Here is a 19,241-nt window from a genome sequence, read left to right on the forward strand (position 1 = left end):
CACTGGTAAAGTCTTTAAATATTTAACCAGTACAGGCACTACTTATTTGATCAGTGGTATGGAGATATTGCTTCACTGTTAACTGTGCAAAAAAGCATGGCCACTTCCCCAAAGACGTCAAGCTAAAAAAAGACAAGATAGACTAGAACCAAGCAAAGGTGCATAATATAAAAGTAATTGTGGTGACTGTCCATATCTTAATAATACAATGTTATTAACAACCTTTTTAACAAAGTTATATCCCCCACTTACATTGTCATTTTGAGTCAGTTTCTTGTAGGCATAAAGAAAAGTGGGCCCTTATGTGAATGCAGGGCTGGGTTCCTTGGGCACCAGCTCAAGACGATTAGTCCACGCACAGGGAACCACGACAGAAGGTAACAGATGTAACACAGAAAGAAGAGAGGGTGAATAATCAGGGGGAGAGAGAAGCACAATTATACAGGGCTTTGAAGGCAAGTGGCCAGAGGCTCAGCTTGCATAAATGGACATATCTTCAGACTCCAGATACCTATGTTTTCATAATTTTGAGCCCATAATTTAGAGAAGACGGATTTCTAATACAATATCACCCTTCAAAATCCTAAGTCAAAGCACGATTAAAATGCATTTGGTCTCCGTTTCCTTATTCATTCATATTTACAAAGGCTCCTTGCAATTACCACTTTGCTAAGAGTTTTAGAAGAGGAAAAGCAAGTTTTTTGGGGTTGTACTTTAAAAAAAAAATAATTGAGGAACTTTAACTACATTGGAAAGTTTCCACTATGGCTGCATGTTTGACTTAGCTACAAACAATATTAGAAACAACTAATTTTTGCAAAATTGAATTATTTAATTCAAATCCTTGTGAAACAACTTCTCAGAGCAGTCTAATACAAATATGAAGTTGGGCCTTAATTAGTGGATGCAATTGAATATTTGTGCTAATGGGTACCTAACAGACTTGATTTAACATATTTTGCACCTAAGAAAAAGATACTATGCAAGTGAAATATAAAGAGAAGATCTCCATCGAAAAAGAATATTTTTCTTTAAATCAGGTGTGTTTCTTTACCAGAAATTTTAGTAGGTTTCTCTGTTAGGACAGATAATACTAATTAATGAAAACTTTGCCTGAACATGTTGGTCACTGTGTTTCTGCTGTACTATTAAGAATTATAAATCTGTTCTGAAATTTCTTCCTCCGCCACACCTAGTGACAGCAAAACTACACAGTTTTCTACATCTTGTAACTGCTTCAGCCTGTGAATAGTGGTGCTCTAAAAACCTCTGAAATGGCTACATTCTATATTGAGATACCCTTATGTAAAACATTTTGATTAGATATTAAAAATAGTATACAAATACACAGAAAACTTTAGAATTATGACTGCTATAAAAGCAATTACAGAAAGATTTAACTTTCAAGGGTTTTCATGCACAGTTATACTAATCAGAGAAACATTACACAAAGCTATAAACTATAAAATGCATTTATTTCGGATTATAAAAGCTACTATATGAATCATTGGCACTTAGGAAAATATTTTAAAAAATCTTTATGCAAATCGACTTTACTATCTAGAGTCATGTCACAATGAATCAGTAACACGAACAGCCCTATAATTGAGAACCTTTCAAATACTGAAACTAATGGTTCTCAATTCTACCCAACTCCTTCAACTCTTCTCTGAGGAAATCCCAGGTAAACACAAGCCTTGCAACATGCCTTGAAGATTAAATTCATGCTCTATAGCACCAATGAACAAAAAATATTCCCTAGCAGAAAACACTTCATGGAGAATGACATGCCAGAAGGTCCACTTTTTAAACACAGGGACTATTAGCTCAAGCATCTCCAATGACTGTAATTGTCATGGTCTTTCATGGCATGGAAGAAGTAATTTTCAGGTACTAAGGATACCGGGACAACATATTTTCTATGAAGCACTACTCCACAAATGGGGTGTTACACAGTGTGACTGTCTAGGTCTCTGAATTATCTTAAGGGGTAGCCCTGTGTAGAGAGAGACAATGCAAAAATCTAGTCTCAGTCATGAAATGGCATAAATAATAGTAGCAAAAGAAAAAAAGTAACTAATCAGAGTCCCAGAACACTTCGCAACAGAAAAAGATATAAGCAGCATTAAATTTGAGCTACAATTTAGAAGGAAACTGTCCCAAAATTCAAATTTGGTATAGACAAGTCTTTCCAAAACCTTAGATCAATAAAGTTTTCCTTAATTATTTGAAAAAAAAAAAAAAAAAAAATACAACCTAAAAAAACCACACACACACACAAACATTCCCCCTGCAGTGTCTGCAACCCAAAGTCTTGAGAACTTGAAATAAAGCTTCCTTGCTTTTCTAGGGTTACCATTCGTCCAGATTCCCCTGGACATGTCCGGCTTTTTCGGGTTAAAAATAGCGTCCGGGGGGAATTTGTCAATGTCCGGACTTCCCCTCCTCCGCCCCCCATGCAGAGCGTGCACGCGGCTTACAAAGCAGCCCGGGCTCTGACAGCCAGAGCCAGAGCCCTTCCTGCACTTCCCCCCTCCTCTCTCCTGAAACTTGACACCACTCCCCTCCTCTCCCTCCCTCCCCCTCCCTGCATTCACAGATCACCAGCTGTTCGTCTGGAGCTCCGAGCCTGCTGCCCTCCCCCGCTGCCGAGCGCGCTGCTCTGCAGCACAGTAAGGGGGCCGGGGGCCAGAGAAGCGGCAGGGAGGTTCGGGGGGGGGGGTAGTCAAGAGACAGGGAGCAGGGGGGAGGGTTGGATGGGTCAGGGAGTTCGGGGGGGCTGTCTGGGGGTTGGGGGTGTAAGGTTTTGGGCAGTCAGGGGTACAGGTGGGGGGGTCTCAGGAGGGGGCAGTTAGGGGACAAGAAACAGGGAGGCTTAGGTAGGGGGTGGGGTTCTGGAGGGCAGTTAGGAGCAGGGGTCCCAGGAGGGGGCAGTCAGGGGACAGGGAGCAGAGGGGTTTAGATGGGTCAGGAGTTCTGGGGGGGGGCTGTCAGGTGGTGGGGGTGTGGATAAGGGTTGGGGCAGTCAGGGGACAGGTAGGGGGTAGGGTCCTAGGGGGCCAGTTAGGATGTGGGGAAGGTCTCAGGAGGAGGCAGTCAGGGGACAAGAGGCAGGGAGGCTTAGGGAGGGGGTGGAGTCCTGGGGGGCAGTCAGGGGACAAGGAGTGGGGGGGAGGGTTGGGGGTTCTGAGGGGGCAGGAAGTGGGAGGGAGTGGAAGGGGCAGGGGCGGGGCTAGGACAGGACGGGGCGGGGCTAGGACAGGGGCGGGGCTAGGGCAGGGCTCCTCCCGTCCTCTTTTTTGATTGTTGAAATATGGTAACCCTAGCTTTTCATTTGTGGAAGCTCAAAGAAATGAAAAAAGTGAACAATAAATTAAGATTCTTTTGGATTTTAATAATTTATGGTGTTAACACCGCTGGTAGAAAAACTGGTTTAATTTTTTTTCAGTGTGAATATTTTTTCAACAGTCAGTTTCAGAATGTTGTAGTTCAACTGAAAGCTGATTTCTCAAAGTCCTAAAGACAAACTTAAATCATGGGCATACTGTAGTATATGTCATTGTTACATACCTAAAAAGCTGAGAATATATAGTGCCAAACAATGTAATTACCATCAATAGACCCTAGCATAAGACTGAAATTGGGTATAAAGAGAAATATGCCATTAGGAATGAAAAATAACCAAAACTTTGCTCTGTGTTGTGCATTTTCCATTACACTAGTCTATTTCTCGGATAAAGGTTCTAGCTAGCTAGTTTATGCTCTCCTGTAAGACAGGCCTGTTGACTAGGTAACAATCTCTGGGAAGGATCCTTCCATTCAATCCGCATCATTGTTTTCCCCAATACTCTTAAAAAACGGCAAATAAATTGGATTAATCTCCAGGTGCCAAATCACATCTGTACCTCCAAGAGTAAAAGTGCTGATTAAGTTGGGTTTCAGCCAATGGCTTTTTATAGCATGGATCACTATCTGAAAGCATTTGTCTCATGCAGCCTGTTACCTACGTTAATGTAATGTTAAATTACAAGTTAAATGACTATTAACAGGGTAACTTCTCCATCCACCTTCCCATCTTTGTGAGACAGTTTGATCCTATTGCTTCTTTGTTACAGAAGTAATGCTTCCAAGTGATTTCTTGTATTTCATGGTTTTGTATGCCTCATCTTGACCTGTATTTAACATTTCAAAGTAAAAATAAATGTACCATTGTAGCAATGTTGAGTAGAAATTATTGAATCCAAGATTTTCTATGGAAGTTACTGAAACGTTATATTTTAAGGATTTGGAGTTTTGTATCAACAAAGTTTACCACATTCAGCCTCACCCACAACCGAATCCTAGTAGTAGTACAACTTTCCTCTTGTTGGAAAAAAGTGTTTAAGTTGAAAATAAAGAACTTTCACAGTAAGACAGTCAAAACGACACTTGTGAAAAATAAAAGTATACTTATGTTCCATAGAAAGAAAATTTTTGCCCATTTTATCTGAAAGTAACAAACCCACATGAAGATTAAACTATTTTTACATTAAAATCACTTTAAGAAAATTCAATGTATGACCTAAGTTACTTACAATCTCCCACCCACCCTTCTTTTCCATACAGACTTTTAGGAACTAACTCAGACCACCTTGATAATCTAACGGTGTGCAGGGCTTTTTCACAGAAGATAGAGTTCAGCTCCTAGATGTGATCTTCTGCAGTAAACAAGAGCTACAGTAGGAGTGTCATGCAGGCAACAAATTCAAACACTTGGGATTATCTTGCATAGGACTATTCCGATCCTCTAGCAGTCTTGGTCATGGTGTTTGCCTCTGGAAAAGAGGCACATTCTGGAATAACAACCATCCCACAATTCAATGATCTTGAGGACAAGAAAAATGAATAGGAAAATGGAGCATCCTTCGGCCTGCAGAGGAAGTCAGAACTTTTACAACCTCTGCCCCATTACAGAAAATGGAACAAGCATATGGAACACTCCTTCAAGCAGCACACATTTTTAGGAAAATAACAAGAACAAAACTGTATCCCTTCACACAAGTTAAAAATAAAGCTAGTGAATCTTAATCCATGAGCTATTTGTTTATTTAAAATATAAGCAGACTTACTCCCAGGTTCCCAGGAGAATATGACATCCATAAAAAAAATCCATTTTAAAATACGGAACTTTGAAGCATAAAGTTTATGATCCTTTAACAGGTCTTTAATCACAGACCAATGAAACTATTGGAATTACTTTTACCATCAAATAGTCTAACTTTAGCTATAGTATTCATGCGTCACTATTTCCATCTCTTTCCCAGTTAATTGCATCCTGCCCTTTTCTCTAACAACCGTTATACTGGTGAGATATGACCTGGTCACTTATGGACTTGGGACAAACCACCACGAGGTCCCCACTTCCACATAAGGAAACAAAAGATCTTATTTAGTTGTCATCCCCTTCAGGAACAGCACCATCTACAGCAGACTTACTCAGCTCTCATCAGATACATCATTAGTGACAAATCAAACAGTCCCACACCAAGCCTACCTTCCCACAGGAAGTTGCTGGCAAACAGAAGTCTCTCAAGCAGTTCCCTGCTCCAGCCAGGCCTCTTGCAGAGTGACAGCTGGGACTACTCTCCCCTCAGGCAGCCCCTCACTGAGCTGGGCTCTCCACTTCACCCACCCACTCCAAATCTGGTGCCTATTGCACATGTAGCAGGGTGGAGCTAACCGGCTTGCTGTGGACTCATTCTCCGGATTTACATGTCACATCACACATACCACGAAAGCAACAGTTGTAAAGGGTTCTCTTACGCTATAATTTGCCAACAACGCTACAAAAAATAAATGTCTGACCAAGGAAGATGCAAAATCCATCAGCAACTTGAGAGTATGCAATACCCCAAAGTATAAAAATTAGTACAGAAGTATTTAAAAGCCACAGCATGAAAATAATGTAGTTAAATGTGGATTAAAAGAGAGAAGAACTATATAAGGGGGGGAGGGGGAGTATAAAGTCTGTTGCATTGTGTGATATTTAAAAGCTCCAAATAGGTTAGACTCTGGTTATCTGAGAAACTGTCCCTTACCCTATCCTATACTCCACTACAATAGTAAAGTTCAGCTGGGTTACTTTTGATATATGTGTGTGTCTGTTTTAAGACCAGAAGCAGGGTTCCCTCAGTAGAGAAGCATTCAAATCCCTCCCTCCCTCCTACCCCCACTGGATTATATCCTGGAGCTCAAGTTTGGCAGAAGGCTATGGCCAGATGAAAGGTACTGTATATGGTTTGGATTCAGCTTTTGGTTGATTGTTTTTTATATTTTGATTTTGTTTGGTATACTTGGTTCCTATAACTTGGCTTTTAACATATTCTTGGAGGTAACATTGCTCATTTTATGCAAGCCATATGGACTCTCCTTGGGCTGCCACCCTGATGTGGTGGAGAAGCTTGCATATACTTAAGACCCTAAGAGTGATGCCATTGGGAGCCCTGTGCTCCTGATAGGGTCACCCATGGCAGTAAGGTTGAAGGCGAGGTACCAAAGTGCAGCCCAACACAACCCAGTATAAGACCTGAATGGCAGAGCAGGCAGATAAAGCAGGATCACCTCTCAATGGCTGCAAAAGTGGATGAAGGCTGCAGTGGAGAAGAAACCCCCAGTCATCTCGGACCTCCTTGCCACCAGACACAGGTGCCTCTTCTGCCAAGACTTATGGCTGTTGGTGCGCAATGGCTTCCCCACATTAAACTACTCATGGACAGGGTTCTTTCACAGGAAGAACTTTATCCCCACCTTCACCCATAAAAGTCCTGTGATGATGGGTGAATGGCGACGGGGACAGGTGAAGTGATCACCAGGAGTCCCTAGTCACAGACCCACGAGCTGGTGGTGACCACAAGATGGTTGTCATGTGCCTCTGGATTGGGATGGGGTGCATTTTTGGCAGCATCAGTCATGACTGAACAAGCCTTTTTAGGAACCCCTCTGCTCACTTCATATAGGGATTGGCTAGAAAAGTTGCCCCAAACGTAGGCTCTCTCATCACACCTGACTGGATAACTGAGGCCAAAGGGATCACTCCCAATGAGGTTGAAAAACAAAAATGTTTCTTGCAACTTGGAATGTCCGTACCCAACTAGACAACTCAAAAACGGAAAGACCCAAACGCAAAACAGCAATTTTCACCTGAGAACTCTTAAGGTACAACATTGACATTGCTGCTCTCAGCAAGACAAGAAATGCAGATGAAGGACACTTGAGGGAAGAGGCTGGTGTTTCGCTTTCTTCTGGAAAGCGAAACCAGCAAGCAACAGGTGAATACACTGTGTTGGCTTTGCAATCAATAACCTTCTAGTCAACCACCTAACTGAGCTCCACATCTGCATCAATGAGTGCCTTAGAAGCCTCTGCATCCAATTGGTCAATAAGTCATTTGCCACCATCATCATTGCACACGCACCAACACTTGATGCTGAAGAAGAGCAGAAAGAATCCTTCTACATGGACCTTAATAAAATTCTGGCATCTATTTAAAAAAAACAACAAATAAAATAATCCTCTCGGGGGACTTCAACGCAAAAGTTGGCCAAGATTCTAACGTATGGAGTAGCACCATTGGGAAGAAAGGAGTGGGCAAGACCAATTCCAATGGCATCCTTCTACTTGGCAAATGCGCAAACACAATCTTTTAATCACAAACACAATCTTCAGACAAAGCAATAAATACAAAACAACTTGGCAACAACCCCCTTTCAAAACCATGGCAGCTCCTAAGACTATGTCATTGTAGGAACACTGGCTCTAAGAGATGTGCAACTCACCCATGTCATGAGAGGAGCCGATGATTGCTGGACTGACGACCGCCTGGTGAGGTCAGTCATATTCATCAGGACTGCACCAAAACATAGAAAGCAATCAAATCACACAGACAGCAATACCACATCCCAAGACTTTAATTCTCAGTGTTCCAAACACTCCTCGGTGAAAAACTGACCATATGCATACCTGGAAATGACAACAGAAGTGTAGAAGATGACTGGAAAAACCTAAAACAGACCATCCATGAGGTTTGTGAGGAATCTATCGGCCTTGCTACCCATTGTCATCAGGACTGGTGTGAGGACAACAACATTGAGATCACAGCCCTTTTGGACCTGAAGAGAAAAGCTTTCTGCGACTGGCAAAACCAGCCACTATCCAGTCAGAAGCAGAGCTCTTTCCATCAGCTCAAAGGAGAATTCGAGAACTCAAAAACAAATGGTGAAAGAATAAAGCAAAAGAAATCCAAGTATTCACTGACAGACATGATTGCGGAGGTTTTTTTGAGAGACAAATACCCTGTATGGATCAAGCTCACATAGCCTGGCTCACACTGCTGAGATCGGAAGATAATGAATCCATCAAAGATCTCTGGAAGGAACACTACCAAAAGCTTCTAAATCGAGAATTGACTGTGACTGACAACACCATCAACTCCATCCCTCAGAACCCAAGCTGGGAAACTCTTGCCAACCCACTAACACCTGTGGAGGTTTGCACACCAATTAAACAAATGAAGAGCAATAAAGCACCAGTTCCTGATGGCATACCAGCTGAAGTACTGAAAGTGGGGGGAGAAACACTAATTAACAAGCTTCATTTGTTACTCCTCAAAGTCTGGCACACCGAAGAAATCCCCGCTGACTTACATAATGCTAACATCTTCACCATTTTCAAAAAGCGAGATAGGGATGACTGTGGCAATCAAGGAATTGACATCCTCTCCATCGCTGGAAAGGTTCTTGCTATAATCTTACTAAATCACTGTTTTTTCCCCTCTTGCAGAGGAAGTATTCCCACAGTGCCTTCAGCATATCACATGGCACCACTGACATGTTTTTTGCAGCCAGGGAGATCCCAGGGAAAATGTTACCACCACCACCAGGTGTCAAGACCACCACCAGGAGCTGTATATGGCCTTTATCGATCTGACCAAAGCCTTCGACTGTCAACCATGAAGCTCTGTGGGAAATCATGTCAAAGTTTGGCTGTCGAAGCAAATTTATCACCATTGTAAGACTCCTCCATGACCAAATGACTGCCTCCTCCCTGTACAGTGGCTCTACTTCGAGTCCTTTGTCATTCAAACTGGTGTAAAACAAGGTTTGTGTACTAGCACCCACCCTTTTTTCCATTTTCTTAGAAGCTATGAAAACGTTATCCCAAGACTGTCTATCACATCCAATACAGGACTGATGGCAACCTCTTCAACCTTTCTAGTCTCTGTTCCAGAACTAAAGTAGTATTGGCAACAATAACCAAATTCCAGTAAGCAGATAATTGTGCTGTAGTTGCACACTCAGGGGAGGATATATAAACAGCCCTTAATTGCTTCTCTGAAGTTTACAAAAGCCTAGGGCTAACTCTGAACATTGGTAAAGCAGAAGTTCTTCACCAGCCAGCTCCCGGTCAATCATCAGATCCAGCAAGGAAGATTTACACTGACAGAAGAAATGGAAAATGTAGAATACTTTGCCTATCTTGGCAGCCATCTCACAGAGGGCAGACACAGACGTCAAGATTCAGCACAGAAGCTGCTGCGCCAGCTTTGCCTTTGGCAGATTGTTTCACCGGGTGTTCGACAATTAAGACATCAGAACAGACAACAGACTTTTAGTTTATAAATTAGTGGTAATTCCAACTCTCTTCTGCAGCTGTGAGACTTGGGTGACCTATAGAAAACATCTGAAAAACCTGGAACGCCAGCACCAGCTCTTTCTTCAGAAGATCAACATATAGTGGGAGGATTGCCACACTAATGTCAGTGTCCTCACAGAGGCCAACATCTTCAGTGTTTTTTACACAGTTTTTTACCCACAAAAGCTTATGCCCAAATAAATTGGTTAGTCTCTAAGGTGCCACTGGACTCCCTGTTACTTTAAAGACACTCTTAAGATAAACACCAAGAGATGTGGCATCAATGCCACTCACAAGGAGACAGTAGCCCAAGATAGGGATAACTGGCCAAGACATGTCAGAGAGGAAACTACTACTTCTGAGGAAAATCGCCTTGCCATGATCGCAGAAAAACACCAGAAAAGAAAAAGGACACAACTGTCAGGCAGCAATTGTGGCCCAACCCTGACTTCCAATACCACCTGCAACAACTTGCCAACAAGTCTCTCACCTGAGCAGGAAATAAATGGAAGTAACCAAGGAGTACATACAGGCACAAGATAAGATACTAGAGTTTTTCTGGGAAACGTTTCTCCTGTCCTGAGGAATGGGGATAGTCATTTACCACAAGAAAAAGGCAAATTATCTTCCTCCACTCTGAAGACAGAACTGTTGTGTTCTCACCCTAAAATACATCTAGTATTTTACACTGAAGAAAATAAATTTTAGAGCAATTTAAGACCAATTTCTGAACTGTGCTCATTGGACAGTACAGAAATTAATCACATCCCACTATCTCCAGTGAAATGATTGAAATTTTATTTTATAAAACCCCTGACAAATGCTTAAGATTATATGTATATTGTATACTGTAAATACAAATCAAGTATTTAATATACAATAAATGTTATTCAGTGAAAATAACTACTGTGAAATTAACATCTTATTTTGTATTGTGAATGAAAACAAATGCTATTCTAAAGCCTCCAGCTTTCTCAAATAATCCAAACAAAAAGGAACCCACTCATGCTTTAAACTATTTTCCCTGATAGGACACCTTCACAATATCAAATTATGCTTAATCTTTAAAGAAACTTCTTAGAAGAAAGAAAAAACAAAATAGAATGGTTACTTACCAGGGTCAGAACCTCCCTCTCCCCCAATATCAAAAAGGCTCCAACAATAAAATAGGTACATTTCTTCAGTTTGTTGAGAGTTCTAACGAATGACATTAGCTAAGTTCACTCTTATTTTTGACCTTGTTGACCATAACCCCTCTTAGCTTTCTATGACTCTTAATATCTCCAGTCTGATACAAGTTTAAGGGTGAGGGAGGCTTTTATACTGGAGAAGGCAAGTCGGTATCCTCATAATGATTACTCCTGGGGGAATTCTGTGCCAAAAAAATTAAAAATTCTGCACAAAATATTTTAAGATTCTGCACATTTTATTTGTCAAAATAACACAATATAATCACACCAGTTTCAATTATTTTCATATTTTATTTCAAAATACTTGTCAGCAAGTATGTCGGACATCAAAAAAGATTTCCCCCAGGAGTTGAGATTAAAGAAACCCCTATGACAACCCAGTTCCTGTTTCTCTGTTATCCTTTCGTTGGGTGCCTCAGTCTGGGTGTGTCACACATGCCAACTGGGCACATCTTGGGGAAAAACTCTGTCCTTCTGGTCTTTTAGTCTAGTTTTTTTTACCTGTCCCCATCAGGTTACCAAATTTCAAGCTCCCAAATAGAGAACACTACCAGGGGAAGAGTGGGGGAGCCGAAGGGGGTATTTTGGGGTAGTGGAGGGGTTCTGAAGGAGGCTGCATGGGACCACCCAACCCAAACACCCACATCTCCTGCCCGCAGAACCCAGGCACAGGGCACCCCCTCCCTCCAAAGCCCAGCCACAGGCTCCACTCAGCTTTCTTACTGTCCCATCAGGCCAGTGGCCCTGCCTTTCCTCACCCTTTGAAAGAGCCAACGCAGCCGGGTCTCCTGGGCCTGCTCCTGCCCCCGGGCAGATAAGGATCAGGCCTGGCAGCCAAAGTGCAGAGAACTGCGGTGCCTCCAGCCCCATCGGACTGGGCGCTCCACTCACTGTGGGGCTGCGACCCAGAGGTCCCCTCCCTCATTCAGGGCATGCTGGGAACTGCAGCCCACCCACACCAGCACATTGCAAACTAGGTAGCTGGGCTCTGCCGTGTGTAGCAGCCCCTACACCTATCTATCTCATAGAACTGGAAAGGACCCCAAAAGGTCATCGAGTCCAGCCCCCTGTCTTCACTAGCAGGACCAAGTACTGATTTTTGCCCCAGATCCCTAAGCGGCCCCCTCAAGGACTGAGCTCACAACCCTGGGTTTAGCAGGTCAATGCTCAAACCACTGAGCTATCCTTCCCCAGCATCTCTGCAGTTTTCAAGGCCAGTGGTTAGGGACACTACAAATTGCACAACAAACAGCATATTTCTTGATCTGCTTGCTACCACTGCTACCTGTAGGGACCAAAAAATTAAAGAGCTAGGAGAGCACTTCCCATTTCACAATACAGAGCAGAGAGGCATGAGTGAGAATCCTCATCTGTCATAACTATAAAGGAAAGGGTAACAGCTGTCCTGTGTACAGTACTATAAAATCCCTCCTGGCCAGAGACTCCAAAATCCTTTTCCCTGTAAAGGGTTAAGAAGCTCAGGTAACCTGGCTGGCATCTGACCTAAAGGACCAATAAGGGGACAAGATACTTTCAAATCTTGGGGGGGGGGGGGGGGGAAGGCTTTTGTTTTGTGTTCTTTGTTTAAGAGTGTGTTTGCTCTCGGGACTGAGAGGGACCAGACATCAATCCAGGTTCTTCACATCTTTCTAAACAAGTCTCTCCTATTTCAAACTTGTAAGTAAATAGCCAGGCAAGGCGTGTTAGTTTTCCTGTGTTTTCTCAACTTGTAAATGTACCTCTGAAACCTTTTACTAGAGTGTTTATCTTTGTTTGCTGTACTTTTAACCCAAGACTAGAGGGGAGTCCTCTGAGCTCTTTAAGTTTGATTACCCTGTAAGGTTAATTTCCATACTGATTTTACAGAGATGATTTTTACCTTTTTCTTTAATTAAAAGCCTTCTTTTAAGAACCTGATTGATTTCTCCTTGTTTTAGATCCAAGGGGGTTGGATCTGTATTCACCCGGAGTTGGTGAAAGGAAGGAAGGGGAATGGTTAATTTCTCCTTGTTTTAAGATCCAAGGGGTTTGGATCTGTATTCACCAGGGAATTGGTGAAAGGTTTCTCAAGGCTTCCCAGGGAGGGAATCCAGTTGGGAAATGGTGGCAGCGGACCAGAGCTAAGCTGGTAGTTAAGCTTAGAAGTTTTCATGCAGGCAGAGAGGCATGAGTGAGAATCCTCATCCTATAAGGATGCTAAGAATTTCAAGCCCTCACAAGACTCTAGAACCTGATGACAGAGCAAGGTCCATGTCTCTCAATCCCAGGGTTTCAGCTGTGGCTAAATCATCTGGATCATCCTAAACTCCAGGACAGGCAGCAGTCTTGATATCCAAAGCTTGAGAAGGCAGCATGAGAGCACGGAGAATGTTTAGGTGCTAAATGGAAGGCTCTGGAGAGATGGCAGCAGACAGAAGAGGAGAAGCAGCTCCAGAGAGCTAAGAAAGAAGGCTGTGTAGAACAGAATAAAATGGTCTGCTCCAAAAGCTGCTATGAACGCTGCTATGCAATCAGAGTGCTTTGGGGGGGGGGGGGGGGAAGAGAGCTCTAGCTAGGACTAGCTCAAATACCCAAACAGGGAAAGGCTGCCCACCCAGCCTACTTAATGCTCCAACAGAAATCCTTTCCTCACTCTCCATAAAACTGCATACATGGAAGCAAAGCTACTAATTCATACCAGTGGGAAAGACCATGGCTAGCAATTTGGGGCTCCCACTCTCCACAACCAGGCAGACAGATCCACAGAATCAGACCAGGAACTAAGGTGTAGGGCACTCAGGACAGAGAAGACAGAACACTAAGATCCGAGAAAGGAGAATTAGATGGAGTAGCAGCTGCCAACAAGAAATCACAAATCCCTCAGAGCTAAAGCTGGCAGCTGAAGCCAAGAGAGACAAAGCTGCACCCCCCGTTTCCTCAAAGGAGGGCCAACATGGAACACAGTCACCGTCTACGATCAAGCAGGCAGGCTCCAGGGCATATTCCCTGCAGATCTCACCCCAGAAGACTGATAGAGGTAGTGCACATAATGGGGCTAGTGAGCTCCTTTGTCCTAACTTCTGCTTTTTTTCTGTCTTCAGGCCTAGGGGAAGAGAGAATTAGAAGCTGGAAAGATGAGATATGGATTCCATGTGTCCAACAAGAAAAGGCATAGAAAACTGGAACATGGAGGCAATGACTCAGTTCTTTTCTTCCTTACTATGGCTTATGATGCTAAGAAGCATCTTGTAAGGACCATTTTCTCTTTGCAGGACAGTGATATCTGAAACTCTTAATTTGGGAGGTTTCGAATATGCTATAGAATCCATATTTATCAGGTATTTATGCTTGAACAAAAACACTAATGATGCTTTCTTCATATTAATCAATGTAAGAGTCAAAAGACTAATTTCAACTGTTTTTTGAAACACTCATTAATTAGATGGTATAGCATACATACTTACGTATTTACAACCCTTATTATAGAGAGAAACACATACTAAACATATCATATGAGTGAGCTGAATGAGTTGGTCAGGAAGCTGCTTCTACACAGACATACAAATCGGACCTTATGCCCACAACTAGTTCATATTACTACTTAAATTATCTAGTACTGACTTGGTAATCAGTGCTAAGCGTTAACGGTTTCTTGATTTCACACTGACCAACATAAATTATAAGACTGTTCTTATAGTGCACAAGTAAACATTTGTGGTTACACAAAACTAAGTACAGAAGCTACTGGATTCTATATTGGGATGCCCTCAAAGAGATAATGAAGGCACATTTATCCAATAAAAAGGGACATAAGCTATGTTTTTGTTAGATATATATGCGACATCCTATGCATCTTTCAAGGATGCAATCTTCAGATTAAAAGTAACAGGCTACTGCTTCATACAACTTGAGATGCAGTAATAGCCACACAAGAGGCTTCAAGTCATTTTATCGTGTTTTAAGATGTCAGATTTGGGGAAAACAAAACAAAATCTATTACCACCAGACTATTTCATCGAATAGTTCATGCGAAGGCGCTAAATGGCAAAGAACAAAAAATTCAGAAATAGTTATTCTACAGTGAAGCAGGCATAAAACGAAAGACTCAGTTTTGCTTTTTTTACTTTTAGAGGTCGCATGGCTCCACAGAACTTTGTCCAGCAGCTTTTCTCAATAAATTCCAGATGTCTCTCTCTCCTTCGAAGTAGCCTTAGCCTCTCTTCAAGTTGCTGTAGGTTCCGTCTGTCCCTTGTTGGTAAAGGCCGACCATCTTTGCACTGCTAATCAAAATGGAGGTGTGAAAATAATGGAACAGTTTGTGAAAAATGTATGAAAGAATAAAATTTAACATTTGTATAACAAGCTCTGGCAGCTCTATGAAGTCAAAATTGCATACAAGACTGCAAATCCAGTTTGTAAGAGACTAATTTCATTTTAGCCCATTTCTATTTTTAATACTTTCTTTCCAGCTCTCCATTTTTTCTTCTAGTCAATACAAAGTCAGCTATATTTCACATCTTTTCAAATACATTCCAGAGCAGCACCCTTTAAAGGACACACTCAGCATAAAAATTTCCAAAACACAAAGATCAGAATTGTCCCCTTAATCAGTGGAGTTCAACCACCTCTAACAGTCAAATCCATATTTGGAGATTTCTATATCTGACAAATTCTCAAGAACATTTAACTCCTATGACCTTCAAAATGCTGGGCATGAGTATTTAATGAACCTGTTTGAGTGTACTTAATACACTGTAGGAGCTAAGCAAGTTAAATATACAATTTTTAATTTGTGAATGCACAGTAATGAGTTGTATGAATATTATAAGCAATAAATCACAAGAAGTATTAGGTAACATATGAACCAATCAACAAGCGGATTTTAACATTAGATAATAACCTGTCTCTTACTACAATTATAGGTTACATAAGGCAAACATTCTCAAGGATTGAATTTGTCACTATAAACATATTTTTGATACAAAACAATTTAAAAATGCATTTCTCCATTCAGGGATTTTTCTTTTCTCTCTTTTTTTTTTTAAAAAGGAATCCTTAAACATTGTGATTATGGTGATATCTCAAGTTTGCTGCAGCTCTAATAATTTTTACACACTTTTAATTGTAACTTTCTGCTAAGAAATTTAAACTGGAAGTCTCTTTAAAAGGATTCAGTAAATTTAGTGCTCTTAGTAGCTAAGCGATTGAGCTCTCCTTTTATATACAAGAGATGCTACCCCAAACTGTTCCACCAACATGCCTCAACTCTGACTTGGAAGGACCACCTATAGGGGAGAAAGGTGGTACAACTTCCAGGTCAATTGAATCATTTGTCTTTCTTCTGAGATTGCTAACAATAGTGTCAACTGAGATATGAACTCTACGCCACAAGAACCTGGCCTTACCCAAAAAAAAAAAACAACAACAACAAAAAAAAACAAAATAAAATCACATCTGCACACAAGACCAAGCGTCACATACCTATCTACTGCCACAAATTTTCATTTTGAAGGATTCTCATTGCTGAAATCACTTTCTATTTAACACTTTCATGTAAAATATAATGGGGAGTAACTAAAACTAATTATAATTATTTATTTTGTTCTGAGATCATCAAAATCTGATTTATTTTTTCAGCACCTACAACGAGCACTGTCAAGTCATTTTTGTAAGGTACCCCCAGTACCAGAACAAAAACAGGCATTCCCTAGTGCACAAGTAAACAGTCCATTTTCTGCTATCGTACTGAGTATTTTTGACCCAAGTCCTAACACATGGAAGGAATCCATCATCTGGAAGAGAAATTGAGAGAACCTAACTTTGGAAGAATGGAGAATATTAACTTCTGTCTGTCTAACATTGTGAAAATGAGCAGTGATCCAAACATTATACCATAATGAAGTGCTGAGCAACAGGAACACTATAAATGGAAAACTAAAATGTTAGGTAACAAACACCAAACCTTTGATTTAATCCTTAGTATATGTTGTTCTACTTCTTCAATATCTTCAGTGTTCTCCAAACGTTCATAAGTAGGACTTCTTGTTCCTTTTATCAAGTTTAGAGGCAAAGCAGACATACCATAAGCCTAAAACAAAACACAAAAATGTACATTTAAAACCTTTGCTATAGAAACATTTTATCACACAGCCGTTCTACATGTCACATCCAGAAGGAGTCTCCATGTCCTCCTCTTCCTCACCCTTCATTTATTGTTCCCAGCGGAATTCAATATGTTAGGCATTATATAAACATAGAAAACAGTCTTTGCAACAGAAAGTAGGTGACAATAATCTAGGTGGTTTTGGACTCCTCCTATTCAGGGAAAGCTTCAGAATCACTGAATTTATACTACTCATTTAGACCAGTACTGAATGATAGTCCTGTTTGTGGTTGCCCATTTTTCTTACTAGGAAAAATGAAAACCTGAACTAAAGGCAGACAATCCAGAAATCTGATGTACTGGTACTCATATCTTAGAGAGAAAATCAATCAGTATTTAAAGAAATAATTAATATTAATGCCATCTGTTAAGTATGCAGACAAAGTTATTTGCTTATTTCAAAAGACTGAATAGATAAACCCTATGTATTTCAGAATGCCTTCTAACTTCCAGAGAAAAAGTGGCACATGTCATTTTCCAATTTAACATATGGGAAAGGTGTCGTCTTATGCATATTTTCTTTCCATCAGATAATTGACCAGTATGTAGTTGAGGCTAAAAGAACTAATAAGGAATGATAGAATGGCTGTCATTTGTACATATGAAAGCTACATCAAATTATCAAACCCAAGTTTTTTTTTTTTAAGTTTTATTAATTTTTAGAGGTATTCAGCTGAGATTTTTCAAAGCAATCCAGATGATTTATCTACTATCTTATTTTTGAGGGAAGCTGTGTGGCTGAATCTCCTGGAGTAGAATTTTAACCAAAGCTCAGAACCTGCGCATTAGCTAGTCTTAAGGTGGCCAGTTTTCTAGAGTTCTTTGGAACATACTACAAGGAAGTGCAGTATGAGGGAACATTTTGCACATTAGGGCTATGTCTACACTTACAGCTGCATGTAGAGTACAGGCACTACATGTGTAGCTACATATGATGGTGAAAGGTAGGCTGCATCCACACTTCTCACTGCAGTGTGTAGCTACACACAGCAGTAAAAGTCTCCAGGAATGGGACACTACACTGCTAAAAACAGCAGTATAGATGTGGGAAGCACTGCTTGGGCACAGAGAATTGGGTAGGGTATAAACGTGTAGGGTTGCCAACATTCTAATGGCACAAAACCAAACATCCCTGCCCTGCCCTTTCCAAGAGGCCCCGCCTCTCTTCTCCAAGGCCCTGCCCCCACACGCTCCATCCCCCCCTTCCTCTGTCAATCGCTCTCCCCCACCTTCACTGGGCTGGGAAAGAGGGTTGGACTGCTGGGGGGGGGGGGGTAGGGGTCTGAGCTCTGGGCTGAGGGTGCGGGCTCCACGTGGGGCCAGAAATGAGGGGTTCAGGATGCGGGAGAGGGCTCTGGACTAGGGCAGGGGGTTGGGGTGCAAGGGTTATGGGATCTGGGCTGAGGGCTCCAAGTGGAACCAGAAATGAGGGGTCATGGTGCAGGAGAGGGCTCCGGGCTGGGGCAGAGGGATGGGGTGCAGGGAGGTATGGGCTCTGGGGTGGGGTTCGGGCTCCGGATGGGTCAGAAATGAGGGGTTTCCAGTGTGGGAGGGGACTCCGGGCTGGGGCAGGGGGTTGGAGGATAGGAGTGCGGGGTCCCGGCAGCGATTACCGTGGCTCCCAGGAAGTGGCTGCCAGGTCCCTGAGGTCCCTAGGTGCATGGGCAGCCAAGGAGGCTCCACGTGCAGCACTCCCGCCCACAGGTGCCACCCCTTCAGCTTTCATTGGCTGCGGTTCCTGGCCAATGGGAGCTGCGGAGCCGGCATTCAGGAGGGGGAACTATGCGGAGGCTCCCTGGCTGCCCATGTGCCTATGGACCGCAAGAACCTGGCAGCTGCTTCTGGGAGCTGCACGGAGCTAAGGCAGGGAAGGAGCCTGCCTTAGCCCAGGGCCCCTGCTGCGCTGCTGACCGGACTTTTAACAGCCTGGTCAGCACCACCAGGGGCCCTTTTCAACTGGGCAGTCCGGCAGAAAACTAACCTGGCAACCCTAAAAATGTACGGGTTAAGATAATACTACTCATCTAAGCCATGCATCATGGTCTATACTATTTATACCATGTTCTAGGTGGGCATGCAGTGTCTATACTCTGCACACTGCGCTAAGTGTAGATGTACCCTAGGAGGCAAGATTTGAACATACAAACGTACACAGGTCGGCATAAGTAGAGACAGGAAGACAAGATTGCTGAGAAAGGCAAATCAGGAGAAATCCCTGCAGGCTCTCAAGCAAGCCAATT

General features: G+C 42.2%; 1 protein-coding gene across 5 annotated transcripts in view; it reads right to left on the reverse strand.

The window, feature by feature from the left end:
• Positions 1-19,241, reverse strand: part of LMBRD1 (LMBR1 domain containing 1) — a 216,375-nt gene that overhangs the window by 84,708 nt on the left and 112,426 nt on the right. For 3 of the 5 annotated variants that reach the window (XM_042848855.2, XM_005280087.5, XM_065587945.1), the window contains exons 8-9: positions 16,801-16,926; positions 14,963-15,118 (exon numbers count right to left, since the gene is read on the reverse strand). In XM_042848855.2, the coding sequence (XP_042704789.1) occupies positions 14,963-15,118; positions 16,801-16,926 (282 nt within the window). The remainder of the gene's footprint in view (positions 1-14,962; positions 15,119-16,800; positions 16,927-19,241) is intronic. The other 2 variants (XM_005280088.5, XM_065587944.1) reach the window with 1 other exon arrangement.

This window comes from Chrysemys picta, chromosome 3 (genome assembly GCF_011386835.1).
Source record: "Chrysemys picta bellii isolate R12L10 chromosome 3, ASM1138683v2, whole genome shotgun sequence".
NCBI lineage: Eukaryota > Metazoa > Chordata > Testudines > Emydidae > Chrysemys > Chrysemys picta.